Genomic DNA, 16,560 nt, shown 5'->3' with positions numbered 1-16,560 from the left:
TGAAGTAATAAAATAACAATTCTGAAAACCTAGAACATTTAGAGGGAGGCAGGCAATGGTGGGAGGTGAGGCCAGAGATTTAAGACAGAGGAAAGACGTGAAATGTTTATATCCATGCTTAGGAACTTGACATTTATCTTCTGTATGCTAGGAAGCCATTGCAAAGATTATGAACAAATTTATTAGAAGAAATACAAGCAGTGAGTACATATCTAAAGGTCCTCAGCCTTATTAGAAATCAGAAAAATGTAAATTAATAGTGAAATAGTGAAATCGTCTTTTATGTCCATCAGATTAGCAGATAGCAAGAAATTTTGGTGATCCACTGTTTGAAATTATTATATTATCAAGTATTTATTAGGCTAAACATTTGCCAGTTATTTCAGTAACTCCTCCAAGGCTGTAGTTTCCAAATATCATCTTAGAAATTTCAACTACGTTCAAGTATTCACATCTCTGAATTCCACATATGATGTCAAAAATTACCATTGTGAATTCCACGTATGATGTAAAAAGTTACCAGTACTGTGGGTATAATCTGGCCATGCAAAACAAACTAAAGTGCTGGCATTTGTGGATTTAATATCAGTTTCAGCTACCCTCAAACAACTAAAATAATCTGTTTGAGTTTCGTACTCAGACCCCATCTATGACAAGGCTGGTGTTCTTTTCTAGTGAATAAACTTACCCAGTTAGCCACATCTCAAGCAAGCTTTATTGTTCTCAACATTTTATGGGGAAGAAATTATAATTGTGGTGTTCACAACTTGAAGGTTTACAAAAGTTAAGATTTATCCTTCCCAATCATTACAACCCCTCCAGCTCACTTCATGTACATTCCAATTCTGAAAGATATATACCACCACCCTCTGGCTTTTTGAAACATGACATCCACATACTCTAATACAGGATATTAGTCCCTGACAACTAAGGGTTCCTGGCTTTGGCAGTAATGGATGTAAAATATTTGAGAATATTTTGCTGGTTTATAATTAAGCTGAATAACTTGCTATAAAATTACTCTTGAGGGGCTTCCCTGGTGGCTCAGTGGTAAAGAATTCACTTGCCAATGCAGGAGACATGAGTTCTAGCTCTGGTTCAGAAAGATCCCACACACCGTGGCCCATGAGCCTGTCCTCTAGAGCCCGGTAGCCACAACTGCTGAGCCGCACACCTAGAGCCCATGCTCCCAACAAGAGAAGCCACTGCAATGAGAAGCCCATGCACCTCAGCTAGAGAGTAGCCCCTGCTCACCTCAGCTAGAGAGAACCTAAGACCCAGCACAGCCAAAAAATTAAATAATTAAACAGTACTATTGATAGAAAAGAATGTTTTCTATCAGAATGTTTAGATTAAAAGAAAAGAATTTGGATTTAGAAATCTAAATTTAGAAAATTTAGAAAAGAATGTTTAAATATATAATTAGATTTCATATTACATATATCTAGAATATATTTAGAATGATAATATTCTAAAATATATTCATCTATGCAACTTTTAATAAAAGCCAGTTCTATGAAAGAAGATGTGTGCTTTGAAGTCTCCTACCTAATAACTTAAAAATAAATATCATTATATGATTGATCTCTTCACATTAAAGAGGAGGACGACAAAGGATACAGAAAAGTCAAAAAGAAGAAGGCTAGATGAAGATATCAGGAAGATCCCCCAGAGAAGGGAATGGCAACCCACTCCAGTATTCTTGCCTGAAGAATTCCATGGACAGAGGAGCCTGGTGGGCTACAGTCCATGAGGTGGCAGAGTCAGACACGACTGAGTGACGAACACGTTCACAGAGCAGAGATGAAGATCTAGAACAAGGAGAAACTATAAGATGTTCCTATTTCTATTATCACCCCCAAATATTCCTACATATATGCATAGAGAGTATAAGGAGGGATAGCAGAGTGGAAATGGGTTGAAAATCATAAGGTAAATATGTTTCCATTTTTAATAGCCATGCCATAATCCTCAGATAAAATGTTTGCGGCATTGAGAAAGTTCATCTTCACGCTAAACACAGGGCAAGGAAGAACATGTCAGGAAGATAAAGGAAATCTGTTTCTCTGCTTTACTTTAACAATTTAGTATAATCCTAGTGAATCCATACCAGCTAAGATCTTAGAACCAGTTCTTTAATATCTTCTCAGATGTCTCCCAATTTATGTTACACTTCTAAAGAAAAATTTCCTCTGAATTTGTTCTGCATCAGTCACTCTTTTAGAATTTAAAAAAAAAAAAACTGAAAATTCCTGATTTTCCATTCTTTTGACTCTTCCTTCAGGTTAGAGTTCTTCTTTATTGTTTTTTTCCTTCTCTAGACATTTTCTCTCTTCCTCTCTCACATTAACTTCTCTTCAGTTCCTGAGTCATTGCTTAATTTAGAAGTAAAGGATTTTATTTACTGTATTTCTTCTATAGTCACTGGAAGAATAAATGAAAGTTAGATACTCTTAGTAGTTACAGAGTTACAGGGAAAGAGTAAAACTTGCAACCATTGTAACATACTACCTAAATTATAGTCTAAAAGAGTAATTCAACTTTCATATGCTAAGCTTTTGAGCCTGAGTTCAGATTTGACAATAAATGCACATATATAATTGCTTTTACTATTATATATGGTACTATAATAAAATAATGTCACTTTTTTGAAAAAAGTATATTCAAATGTACATTTCCAAATGAATATTATTCTCCAACAAAGAAATGAAGCTGTAATGTTATTCCAAATATGTTTGTTTAGAATATTTTAAGAAATAATTTTGTAAGTGTGAATTATTCCTTATTATGGACTAAATGTTTATGTTCTTTCAAAATTCATCTGTTGAAGGCTACTTACAATGTGGTGATATTTGGAGGGCTTTAGGAAGTAATTAGGGTTAGAAGAGATTATGAGGCTGGGGCCCTGCTCTAATGTGATCGGTGTTCTTATAAAAAGAGACACCAAAGAACTTGCTCTCTTTTTCTCCCCACTCACTCCCTGTGCTCCCACAGGAAAGAGGTCTTATGAGGTGGTAGACCCTACAAGCCAAGAGAAGAGGTCTCGGGATGAAACCAACCTGTCAGCATCTTGATTTTGGACTTCCCAGCCTCTAAGACAGTAAAAAATAAATTTCTGTTGTCCAAGTCACCCGATTTGTGGTATTTTGTTATGGCAGCCTGAGTAGATTAAGATGCCCTTAAAGGAGTATTGTTTAAGTGAGATAATCAGAAGTCATTTTGACGCCATGGGGTGACCATACTGGATTGAAAAGTGACATGTGGCCATAAGTAGTGGTACTGATTTTCTTGTGTAACTCCTGAAGTGTCTCTGAAGCACATCTCAAAGGAGAAGCATCAAACTTCTGTTGTGTGTAATTATTGAAATTACTGTGGCTTACCTTAATAATGGCATTTAAGAAAAAAAATTAATTTGGCTACATATGATGTATTTGTTTTTTAAAAAGTCTTTGTACAGCCACACCTACTAGAATATTAATGGAAATTCAATTATATAAGTAAAGCAAAGAACACATTAACATATTTCACTTTTTGTATACTTACTATTTTAATACATAGGTAATGTATTTTGCTCATTCCTTCAACAAAAATTGGATACTGACCTTGAGTCAAGCATATATTAAAGTGCAATAGACATAAATGCAAGAATAGATATTCTCTTTAAAAGAATTTATACCATGAATAAATAATCTTATAGAATTAGGGAATCCAAAGGTTAAATGAAAACATACATTTCCCAGAAGAAAAAACATGATAGAATAACATGTTATCATGCAGTTATAATGTTTTTCAAAGAAATGACTCTGGAACTTTTATAAAATTTGTTTTATGGCCAGACAATATATGACCAAAAAATAAATACCTTAGTGAGATACTTATCAAATCCAGCAATTTACAGTATCAACTATTATATCCATCAATGTGATGCACAGTCCAAATTAGTAATCAAATCTCATTCTAAATTAACTTCTTTTAAAATAATAAATTTTGAACTTTCATAGGCCATGTTTTTCTTAAAGTCTGTCATTTTCTTCACAATAATCAAAATATAAAACTTCAGAATCTTATACTACATCAGAGAAACACTTTAATTGCAACAAATTATATTTCTTAAATTTTTCTGTTAAATTGTTCAAGGAATGAATAGGATCTTCTCATTTAGTTATTAGGATGGTTTAGTTTTTTTCAGTAAGGTGATTTTTTTCAATGAGGTGTTTTCTTTGTAGATGTTGTCATGTTCATAGCAGTACTCATGAACAGGCAACCGACTGTCTGTGGGTCCACCTATAAGAATCTGTGATATAAATTTAAGATTGAATACAACTGAACATGAATATTCATGAACATGCATGCTATCAAGGAAATGAAACATATAGAATCTGTATTTTTTAAGTAATATTTGGAAATGTTCCTAATTATAAACATAATATTTTCATATAATTAAACCTTTCCTTGATTCACGGGCAACAAAGTTTAAAAAGTCAGACGTTTTATTGTTTCCGTTACATTTAGCATTTGTGTGCAACACTCCTGGAGAAAGTGCTAGAAAAGTTAGCAAGAAAAGATGGGTTCATATGATTGGCATTTACTTTCCCTTATTCCCAGTGTTTCTCATTTTGTTTGAAGATAGTCACATATCACCCCTTTCCTGAAATGAAATATTATAGAATATAGGATCTATTCATAAACATGACCTTTGTTGATGAAATAATTTTGCCACTTAATCTTAATTGCAAGTTAACATTTTTAATGGATTAGTTCAATCGTTCAGCCATGTCCAACTCTTTGCAACTCCATGGACTACAACATGCTGGGCTCTGTTCATCACCAGTTCCCAAATCCTGCCCAAACTCATGTCCATCGAGTTAGTGATGCCATCCAACCATCTCACTCTCTGTCATCCCCTTCTCCTGCCTTCAGTCTTTCCCAGCATCAGGGTCTTTTCCAATGTGTCAGTTCTTTGCATCAGGTGGCCAAAGTTTTGGAGTTTAGCTTCAGCATCAGTCCTTCCAGTGAATATTTAGCACTGATTTCCTTTAGGATGGGCTTCCCTGGTAGCTCACCTGGTAAAGAATCTGCCTGCAATGCAGGAGACCCCAGTTCAATTCCTGAGTTGGGAAGATCCCCTGGAGAAGTAAATAGCTACCCACTCCAGTATTCTTGCCTGGAGAATTCCATGGACAGAGGAGCATGGCAGGTTACAATCCATGGGATCACAATCGGATATGACTGAGTGACTTTCACTTTCACTTTTAATGGATACCAACTCATTTTCCAATAGACCTCATTCTATTGTTGACAATATAAATGTTATAATAATTTTAATTTATAAATTTCGTGCAGTTAAAAATAATTAAACCTTTTATTTGATAGTAACCAGAAAAGTCATATTCACTCAGGTCTCTGGCTCACAGAGCCTAGCAGTTTATGATCCTGCTCTGCGTGTTTCGTATATTCTTCCTCGTGATTACATTTTTAGTACTAGGCCAAGGAAGCTATTTCATCAAGTTTTGCACATGTTCTTTGATAGATTCTTAAATTATGTAAGATTAAAATACCTTTAAGATTTAAATGATCAAAAATTGGGGAAATGCCTGCTAATACACTATTTTTTTTTGTAAGTCCTTTGTCAGTCCTCCTTAAAGCAAAATTCAGGGCTAAATGAAACTATTACTGAAAATACTTGGATGACTTTATTGGAATAGCTATATCTTTATAATAAAGCTGGGCTTATTGTTTCCTTGACGAGGTTTTTCTCCAAATATAATGATGGATTTTAGTTCTAAATTCGCTCATCAGGACAAGCACTAAAACCTAAAAATCCATTAACCAGTGGTTCCACTGCTTGTTCAATTTACCAATCCTGATGTAATAAAAGAAACAGCACTTTTTGTTCTAAGTAAAGAAGGTCTTTGAAAATAAAGCAGTCACCTGTAGTGGATTCATGTCAATGTATGGCAAAACCAATACAGTATTGTAAAGTAAAATAAAGTAAAACTAAAAATTTTAAAAAGAAAAGAAAAGAAAGCAGTCAAATTCTGAAAAGGGAATAAACAGGGTTTATCAGTGTTTCAAACCAGATTTGACTGTTGGCTCCATTACCAATATTTATAATTTCTCTTATTATGGCCAATAATAGGAGAATGAGAACAAGTGAAGAGAAATATGAATATATGATTAGTTCAGTGTAGCAATGAATACTTTACATTGTAAATATGGGCTTTTTTAATGAGATGTATATACAGACAATATGCAGGTATTGCGATAAGACTGACTTTTAGTGAAATCCCAATACAGGCCACTGTAGAAGTCTGATTTTCAGACCTGCTTCTCAAATCCAAACATCTAAGGCTCTACCCCCCACCCACTTTGAACAGACAAGTTCCACTTTCTAAAAATCTGTTTCCTATAAAGTGTTGTGAATATGATCTCCTTCTTAAACCTCAAACCAGCAGAAGAAAAGTCCTTTACCTGATCTAGCTTTAGTAGCTTGGATGAGATCCTCTTCATCCTCATCACAGCTGTCATAGTTAAACTGTTGGAGGACTGCCTCTGACTGGCTTTCAGTTTGATTTGCATCTGTCTGCTTGTCAAAGCTTCGAAGTGCAACAAGACGGTGATGGATGGCTGCGTGCATACGTCCTGTGTCTTTGGCACTGGCCTACAAGAGGTAACTTAAATTTGTTAAGAATATAAGTAACTCAATGATAGCCACACTTTACACATTTGTAATCTTTCACTTTTAATAAGGAAAGAATTATATGGCATAAATCTAGAATGTAAATAACCCTAGAAACAAAAGGGTAAAGAGCCAATTCATCTCGAACCAAATTGAATCCTAACATAGATAATTTGATAAGAGGTCCCAATCTGTGCCTTTTAAACTGAGAAAATGAAATTTTGTGATTTGAAATTTATATTTTAATTTGTTTGTTAAGACTATTCTTCCTCCAAATTATGTTACAGTGTAGAAAATTAGAGAGTTAGACAGGGAAAAAAAAGACTTTCATTTCCTTTACATCACTTGCTTAGACAGCCCTGAAAGCTGCATTTGGTGGTTTAGTCACTAAGTTGCCCACCAGGCTCTTCTGTCCATGGGATTTTCCAGTCAAGAATACTGGAGTGGGTTGCCATTTTCTTCTCCAGGGATCTTCTTGACCCAGGGTTGGGACCAGAGTCTCCTGCATCGCAGGCAGATTCTTTATTGACTGACCAGGGAAGCAAGCTGCATAGCTCCGCAGAAAGCTCATTCAAATGGTTTATGATGTTGTACCATAAATACATCAGAGGTCGTTGCTTTTATACTTTTCTATTTTTCCTTTTCAATACTTTTTCTATTTTTCTTTTTACTATTAATATAAAAAATAACAGTGAGAATAACATTGGTATAACATTTGCTGTTGTTATATTCTTTTATATTTTTTCAATCCTTATAATAAAACTGTAGGTTAATTATTTAACAATAATTTATTTGCTAATTTTTATATTAATGAAAGCATATAGTACAGATATTAAATAAATACTTGTTTTGCTTTCCCTTTACAGATAAGAAAATTATGGCTCAGAAATGCACAGCTTGTCTGAGTCTACTCAGCTAGTTGATGGATTGGCTGGGACTTGGTTTTCGTCACCAAAGTCAGCACTCCTTAAGGTAACATGTCAGTGGCTTACATTTTTGGATCTTTTCACAGTTTCAAAGAAAATCTGGGAAAAGTTTTCTCTTCGCTAACCCTTCAAAGGGCTACCAAATATTTTAAAGCCAAGTACTGAGGAGTGAACCAACTACATGCCAACTTTTTGGGAGAAGAGTCTTAAATATAGTTTTTTGTTAGTATGTTACTAAGCTGCCTTAATTATTTTTAGGGAAAAAGTACAAATGAAATAAAATATTTTGTGTCTCATATTGTATTAGATATTTAGCAGGTGTTGAGTAAATATTTGTTGACTTTTCACTAATTTAATTTTTTATATTATGTGAAGTGAAAGTCGCTTAGTCGTGTCCGACTCTTTGCAAGCCCATGGACTATACAGTTCATGGAATTCTCTAGGCCAGAATACTGGAGTGGGTAGCCTTTCCCTTCTCCAGGGCATCTTCCCAATCCAGGGATCGAACCCAGGTCTGCTGCACTGCAGGTGGCTTCTTTATCAGCTGAGCCACAAGGGAAGTCAAAGGTATAATTTTTCTTCAGTAAGTTAATTAACAAAAAATATTGAGAGAGTATTTGTAATTGAAACATAAATACTGTTCTGCTGCCTTGATTTTTTTTTACATTAAAATTTAAATATGTCTTTCACTGGTATAGAGTGTATATATACATATATATGCATATTGCCAAATTCATTCGTGTATTTTCATTCAAGAAATTCAGAACAAGAAGTAAAAACACAGTGATATATACTTTTTGAACAACAGATTTCCAAAGCCTAAAAAAAATTTCCAGGAAGTACCATAAGAAAATGCTAGTGAGAATGAAAATTGATTCAGTCTTATAGAGATAAATTTGTCAAGACAGTCAAAACCTTTTCCCAAGAAAAATAACATGTATGTACATAGAGGATTCTTTGCAGAATTTATAATAATGAACACACTGAATTACCTAAGTATTTAACAAAATGGAATTAGTGGAAATAATTATGGGATATAATAGAACAAATTATTTTCACCTATAAAAGAATCCTTAAGAATGGGCTACAATTTAATAACAGAAAACACTCATTTTCATTGATAAGTGAAAAGGTTACATATGTGTATTTCACAATCAAATTTTAGCTATTTAATCTTCTCCATCAGTTTATTAAGTACATTATTATTGTCTTCCATTGGCAGATGAGTAAAATCAGGTTGAGGAAGGCTTAATTACTTGTCTGAAAGTCATACAGTGTGTACAATATGGTACACACATATATAAACATACCCACACACATATATATATTATAATATAAATATATATTATAAAACTAAAATATAAGACCAAAATGTTAATAGTGACCATCTCTAGAAGTGGAATTTTGGGTGATTTTTATTGCATTTTGTTTGCTAATATCTAAAAATTACCCTACAGTTTAAAAAGTCAGAATGAGCCAGATATTGAGCAGCAGAATCTAGTCATAGTTTAATCTAATCTACTCATAGTCTCAATATCAGACTTGGTCTCAGGCAGGGTGCTTTACCCACTCAAAGCCAGGGGCATCTGGTCTAGCAGAGTATCCAATATTATCTGCCTAAATGGTAAACAGGGTTTAGGCATTTTACTATGATATTTTAATACTCAACATCACTTATGCCTAACAGTGCACTAAAATCTTTGATTTTTCACCAGTGGCCTCTTGCCAACTTTTTTTTACCGTTATTATATGGAAACCAGTTTACTTATATTATCTTCCTCTACCTGAGTCACTTGACTACTCGGACTTCTCACATCTCCTGATCCTCAGCATGTGGGGTTATCCAGCCTTTTTTCTCACCTGACTCATGTCAGCTTTGTCTCTTTTGCCTGGATCTTATATTTGAGGTCAAGCATTCCTGCTGCCAGAATAGCTAAAGCTGTTGTGAACCTGTTACCTTGGAGATTGACTCAAGTCCGGAATGGGAAATTGCTATTGGACTGGTTCTTTTAACTTGCTAGCCCTGTGTTTTTCCATTTCTCACGGATTCCTTTCCAGTGATCTCAAAGCTTCAATTTCAGCACACAGTGTAAACATTGGGGTGTGGATTGTGCTGGCCTCCTAGGAGCCAATCCTGACAGTAGTATCTCTGGTAATTTAGTAAGACTGCTGACGTAATTTTAACAGTAAAGAAAAATGGAGACATTTGACAGCATACACCAATACAGCTGTCTTAAGAGTAGTACCAACTGACTACTTTAAATTGGTGTTAATCTCTAAACTTCATATCAAATTTAGGTCTGGTATAGACTGGTGTGCTGCAGTGCATGGGGTTGCAAAGAGTCGGACACGACTGAGCAACTGAACTGAACTGAATTTAACTGATTAGACTATAAACAACCATAATAAATGGCTGATTTTTTTGCCAGCGGTACAGGTTAATACAATAAAATGGAAAAAAAAAATTAGTGACTGCAGAAGTCTATAAATATAGTAGGATAATCCTCTATTACTGAAATTTGTCACTTACCTGAATTAAAAACACTTTGACGTTATAGTCTTCTAAATCGGTAGCTGTTATTTGTAAATTTTTGTGATTTGCTCTTTGAATCTCCATCTGAGCCCAGAGTTTGCTGTTGAGAATCAGCCTCAGGCTGCCTTGATTGCGCATAACTAAAATAGGAAGGTGAATTTATCAGGCTTTAGAACAGTTGATTCCTTAGCCTTTCAGAGGAATTTGCCATTATGAAAGCAAATAAATCTGGTAGTTGTTTTTCAGACTCTTTTTTTCACTACTAAATTGCAATTTAATTGACTAGATTATAATTTGGTTTCCAAACTGAGCTTTATTTTGTTGGAGGACTCTTTAGCTTAAGTGCTAAAAATGCTATATTCTTTCACTGTAATATTTTTAAATGGTTAAATTTTAGAATTCCATTGAGGATCTAATGGCGAGAATATTTACCCAAGAATTGCTCACAATGGAGAAAACTGAAACAAAAACTTGAAGCATTCAAAAAATGAAATTACTTAAATGATGGTACAGCTACTGAAGATATTATGACCTCATTAAGAATACTGAAAAAAGGTAATTATTAATGTGGAAAGATGACCATGGTATACTATACAAAAGAAAAAAACAGATTAGGGAGGAATATAAACACCATGTATCACAAATTTTTCAATGTTTTGTATACATTAGTAGTAGTGTTAGTCACTCAGTTGTGTCTAACTCTTTGCGATTCCATGGACTGTAGCCCGCCTGGCTCCTCTGTCCCTGGAATTCTCCAGGCAAAAATACTGGAGTGGATTGCCATGCCCTTCTCCAGAGGATCTTCCCAACCCAGGGATCAAACCCAGGTCCCCTGCATTGCAGGCAGATTTTTTTTACTGTTTGAGCTACCCAGGGAGCCCCACATTCATTGTATACAAAGTCTTTAAGAATATGTTTTGTTAACAGAGGCTAGCTACTACAGGAAGACAGGCCTATGAGTAATTTAATTTTTTTTTTCTTTTTGTCAGTCTATGTTTTCTGACTTCTGTAATGGACATGTATTACCTGTATAGTTTTTTTTAAGTTGTTTTTGGCAGGTAGTAGAAAGAGAGAAATTAAACCAGAGTAGGAAATAACTAATACCTGTCTTGGGAATTATACTTAGGTCATTTAGAAACCCGTTTCCCCATGATCCTACTCTGTTAGTCTAAATTCTATTCCTTACTCCCTTCTTGAGCTTGATATCTGAAACTCAACAAATATCCATTTACCAGCTTCTACTTGTAGTCTCCCCAACAAGCTTTGACTGTTTAATATTGACCAGTAAACCCATCCCTGCCCAGATCTCTGCCTGTGCTCACTTTCAGTTTGGACCTCTGAACAATGCCCAGTGTGTCTCCTGGATGCCAGAAACCTCCTCAACCTTGCAGTTTGGCTGACCAGATTCTGACCAACACTCTGCCTATAGGATTCGATAACCATACACCTTTATTTACTTGCAAATTGACCTTTCATCCCAACCCACATTCTGCACTTAGAATGCCAAGAATGAATTACAGGACAAATACTCTCTTTAGAAAAACTATTCCACTTCAAAACTAAATCCATCATATTCCTTTAAATAATAATGAGATCACTATTTAGGTGTGTGCTGGGCTGGTCAAAGGTGCTTTATGTGCATTTTCTCACTGAATTCTCACACTCACTAATTCATGGACTTCTGTTATCTGCATTTTTAACTGATGCAACTAGAGTAGAAGGAGATTAAGTAATTTATCCAAGGTCACTAGTTAGTGATGGAGCCAGACCTGGAACCTGTGTGGTCTGACGTCAGAGCCTACTTTAAACAGGAAGCTCCTATAATACCTTAAAAATAATATTGTGTTCAGCAGTCTACTCTATTGACACATAACACACCTGCAGAAAATGATGTGTATCTATATTGGAAAATCTTCCCTGAAAATTAGTGACTTGCTTTACAAAATGATTCCTTACTTAATCTTGACTGGAATGTTCCGCAATCACTGCTTGCTGTGTCATTCAGTCTCAAAGCTCCTCTGCCCCTTTCAGTCCAGGACTGTGTTGTTTTGTTGAGTATAAAAAGCTTGCAGTTGATCTAAAGGAAATTTTTTTTTTAATGTCAAAATATGAAACATTTTTCAAAGTGATTTCTTTCCTATGCTATAACACTTTTGTCTGATATCTTATCAGAATGGCCTTTGTTAATGATTTCTAAACCAGCTTTAAAATTTTATTTAGTTTCTAAAACAATACAATTTTCGAATAGTTCAAACATTAAAAAGCAAAAAGATGTACAAAGTAAAAAGTAGCTCCACTGATACTTGTTCCCATCTACCAATTTTCACCCCCTACAACAGTTGATCACTGTTGCTAAATATTTTGTTTGTCCTTCTAGAGATATGTGTATGTATATACATGTCAATATGTATATATTTTCCTGTTTTTTTCTATAAATGGTAGAATACATAGGTCTGCATCTTGCTGTTTCACTTAACGACTTATCTACGTATACCAACTTTTAAATAGTGTTATTTGAATCAGGTAATTTATCTGAAAATTAAGAAATCATGGAACTATTTGTGTGCTTTAAAAATTTTAATAAATATAGCATCAGAACTAGGATGTGATACCACAGAGTACCATACTATAATTTAATGCTTACCAGTGGCTCTCAAATACTACTGCGTACAAGAATCCCCTAGATGACTTGTTAAAAATACAACACGTCAGGGCCTCACACCTAGTGACTACTTCAGTGAATCTAGGCTTAATCTGATCTGAGAGTTATGCTGTGAGATACACTTGTACAGTAAATGTATCAGTGGATCAAGGGAGAAGAAAACAGGAAAGAAGAGAGTTTGGGGTAAAGCAGATGGAGAAAGCCTAAGGGAAATCTGTGCTTTGTTGAACATGATTGAGGTGTAGTAATTACATTTCATATGCCGAGACTGATAGCTACTCCACTCATCGTTCAAATCCTATGCTGCTGCTACTAAGTCGCTTCAGTCGTGTCCAACTCTGTGCAACCCATAGATGGCTCCAGGCTCTCCCGTCCCTGGGATTCTCCCGGCAAGAACACTGGAGTGGGTTGCCATTTCCTTCTCCAATGCATGAAAGTGAAAAGTGAAAGTGAAGTCGCTCAGTTGTGTCTGACTCTTAGCGACCCCCTGGACTGCAGCCTACCAGGCTCCTCCATCAATGGGATTCTCCAGGTAAGAGTACCAGCATGGATTGCCATTGCCATCTCCTGTATTTGACACTATATACCACATCTTTGAAATTCTTGATTCGTGTGCAATTCAAAACTTACTTAAAAGAACTTTTAGGATAAACAAGTTCCTACTATATAGCACAGAAAGAACTATAGTCAATATCCTGAGATAAACCATAATAGAAAAGAATATAAAAAAGAAAGTGTACATATGTATGAGTCACTTTTCTATACAGCAGAAATTACCTCAACATCATAAATCAACTTTACTTCAATTTAAAAAAAGAGCTTTTAAAGGAGAAAGAAAATTTTTATTATCTTGAACTGAAATCAGTTTATCTCTCTGCATTTTTAACTTTCAGTGTAAATAGAATTTTAAACCATATGATAATACTGATAATAAAGCTAATAAGAAAAGTATAAAATATAGATCTGGAGTTACTTTAAGACTGGGTCCTTGGCTGTCTTCTTTCTAAGGGACTAATATGAATGTGAAACCAGTAATCCATTTTCCTGCAAATCACACACACAAATGTAAGAATACAACAAAATGTTGGTTTAATATTTGAAAGCCTCAAACATTTTAATTTAAACAGCCAGGTCTTTATGAAAACTATACTTCTGCCTTTATCTTTAAAGATGTCTCTGTTGAGGGTAACTTTATTCCAGAAAGAGCAATACACAATATACAGACCTCTAACACATTGTGTTCTGCCTCCTCCCCTGTTATAACATCAATTTTCTCCAGGAAACATTTTGGTGATGGTTTAAAAGAGAAAGCAGTAGCTGATTCAATTAGGGATATATTTTCAATAGTGTCTGTTCCTAAGAGAAAATAGAGGGAAAGAACACGTAAAATGTCCCATTTTATCCACTGTGAATTTTATTTTTTGCCCCTGTTAACATGCACATCTCCTTAGCTTTTTATATCAATGAGTGTTTCCAAAAAATCAAACTGCTCGTCTTTAGGCATATCTCTTTAATGATCCCCCATAACATGAAGTCCAAAAATTATGAAGGCTTTTATATCATGTAACCAAATTTATATGCTTTAATCTTCACCAAAAATTTTAAACAATGGATTTTGCTTTTTGTATTTTATAGTTATTAAACAAATGACATGGAAAAACAGGAAATATACTAGCTGAATGAGATGTTTTGCAAATGAAATAATTCTTACTTGAGTTTGGAGAGTTGATAGGAATTTTTAGAGTGAATTTGAATGGTTTTTCCTTGATGTATGAATCACTTTCGAGTTGAGGCTGAGTGAGTTTTTGAGTACCCTAGGTAGAAGAAAAAGATGTCTTGCTTAATTTTATCTCCATATATTTGCAGTAACCCAAGAGATAGTTTCGTTCTTCTGTCTCAATGTGGCAAACAAACCCAACAGCTCTGTTTTTGTTTTGGGATCCTCTTGTGCTGAACGGGAACTCCTCCCCATTATTAGAAAACCTTGGTTCTGATCTAAGGAAACAATCTAGTTACTACCAGCCTACTTCAGGTGGCATCTAGTTCCAGGGACAATGGGAAACCTTTCAGAGACCCACAAGGAGGTAGCAGCTGTTCCAGCCTACCACTACAACAACCTGATGCTTTGAAGGAAGTGCAACTGATGTCACTTTTTCAAATTATTTCAGTATTCCCAACAGTCCACTCTTTCTATCCATTTAATATAAAAAATTAAAAAGTTGTCCAAAGAACCTACTAGCTGTGTCATCAGATCATCATCACAGAATGAATCCTAACTTATCCTCTGACACAGCAATCGCTTTTAAGGCTGCACACCTGGGGCTTTTGCACATGTGCTGTAATTGACACCTGTGTGAAAAAAAGACCAAGTAATTGCCAGGACATTCACAACCTCCCACACAGTGCTTGTATAGCTCCCTGCAGAACAGGGAGAATTGAAGGATACTTCAGAGCTTAGTTTTATATCTCTTCCCTTATGAATTCAAGATTCTTTCATTTTATTTAACTGGGCCTCAGGATAATCTGTTAAAATTTGTAGAGATGGGTATAAATTATTTCCATTTTAAGAAAACAGAAACTAAAGCACAGAAAGTCTGATGACTCACTCTAAAAGCACATAACCAGCAAACAAATCAGGAGGCATCATGGCCTTCAAATCATAGGGCCACAGGATTACGGAATTAACTAAAGGACAAACACAGGTGATCTCTTATAGCTCCTGCCATCCTAGAATGTTATCCATTTAAGAAGACAGGAAGCTCAGGTTCCTTTGTAAGTCAGTCTTGAAGTCTTCGTAGGAAATGCATACAGGTACCTACCTCCTCATGCCTCTCTCTCCATTCTAGACTGTAGACAACTCTAGAGGACAAGGTCTTCTTTAGCTTTGTGTAACCGGGTGGTTTTCAATCCTGGCTGTATGTTCAAATCACCTGACATCTGACCTCACACATAGAGATCCTGATCTAATCAGTTTGGGGAGATGACCAGGCATAAAAAGTCCTCTGAAGGCTCACCAGGTGATTGTAATATGCCACCAAACTTGAGACCAGTGCCAATTTTATGTATCATAAAAACACAGTCAGTGTGTTAACCATGTGTTAAGTGAGTCAAACATTAAAGTTGATCCCATGAGGTTTGAAGAGTATTGTATTTATGTCTGTGACATCTTACAGAAGCTATGACTAATCTAGAATAAATGTGCTTAAATATACTGCCTGCAACTTCGCTTTGGAAGTTGGTCCATTCTGGTTCAAATCCAAAGATGTGGGTCAACAGCTCTAGGATTGCTGGAGCCAACCTTCATCTTGGGATCGACAGAAAGGCATTGCTAATTGGGGTTGAGCCTGAGGCAGGTGTAGAATAAGCGAGATCTTAAAAGTGACTGGTTTGATTAAAATCTTGGAATGAACAGACCTCATGAGTTGGTCCTTTTGTTATTCTGAATCATAGCACAGGTTTTAAAATCTGTGCATCTTCCATGGGATTCTTCATGTAGCTAATAGCCCTAAGACAAGATAGCATCCTTGTCTTATCTTAGCTAAGATTCTGGTCTAGATGAAAGTGCAAAGAGTATTAAGATGTGTTGGGCCAAGTAAAACCATGGGCATACTTGCTCCACAGCTTCCATTTGACTATATAATTCCCCACTGTAGATCGCGCTCTGTTTTAGAAACATACCCTGTGGAGGACAGAGCAGCAGCTGCCTCACACAGGAGGACTGTTGTTTAGTCGCTCAGTCATGTCTGACTCTGCTGTCAGA

The 16,560-nt window shown here is 35.4% G+C and overlaps 1 protein-coding gene across 17 annotated transcripts in view; it reads right to left on the bottom strand.

Moving 5' to 3' along the window:
* Nucleotides 1–1,928: 1,928 nt before the first annotated feature.
* Nucleotides 1,929–16,560, bottom strand: part of RANBP3L (RAN binding protein 3 like) — a 56,375-nt gene continuing 41,743 nt past the window's right edge. For 5 of the 17 annotated variants that reach the window (XM_069555891.1, XM_069555893.1, XM_069555890.1 and 2 more), the window contains 6 exons: nt 14,512–14,614; nt 14,026–14,156; nt 12,095–12,215; nt 10,136–10,278; nt 6,472–6,661; nt 3,523–4,294 (listed from right to left, as the gene is read on the bottom strand). In XM_069555891.1, the coding sequence (XP_069411992.1) occupies nt 4,251–4,294; nt 6,472–6,661; nt 10,136–10,278; nt 12,095–12,215; nt 14,026–14,156; nt 14,512–14,614 (732 nt within the window). In that variant the 3' untranslated portion in view covers nt 3,523–4,250. Of the gene's footprint in view, nt 2,425–3,100; nt 3,311–3,522; nt 5,080–6,471; nt 6,662–10,135; nt 10,279–12,094; nt 12,216–14,025; nt 14,157–14,511; nt 14,615–16,560 lie in introns of those variants that run through there. The other 12 variants (XM_069555896.1, XM_069555898.1, XM_069555894.1 and 9 more) reach the window with 7 other exon arrangements.

This window comes from Ovis canadensis, chromosome 16, assembly GCF_042477335.2.
Source record: "Ovis canadensis isolate MfBH-ARS-UI-01 breed Bighorn chromosome 16, ARS-UI_OviCan_v2, whole genome shotgun sequence".
Taxonomy (NCBI): Eukaryota; Metazoa; Chordata; class Mammalia; order Artiodactyla; family Bovidae; genus Ovis; species Ovis canadensis.
This window is presented reverse-complemented; position numbering and strand designations above follow the sequence as displayed.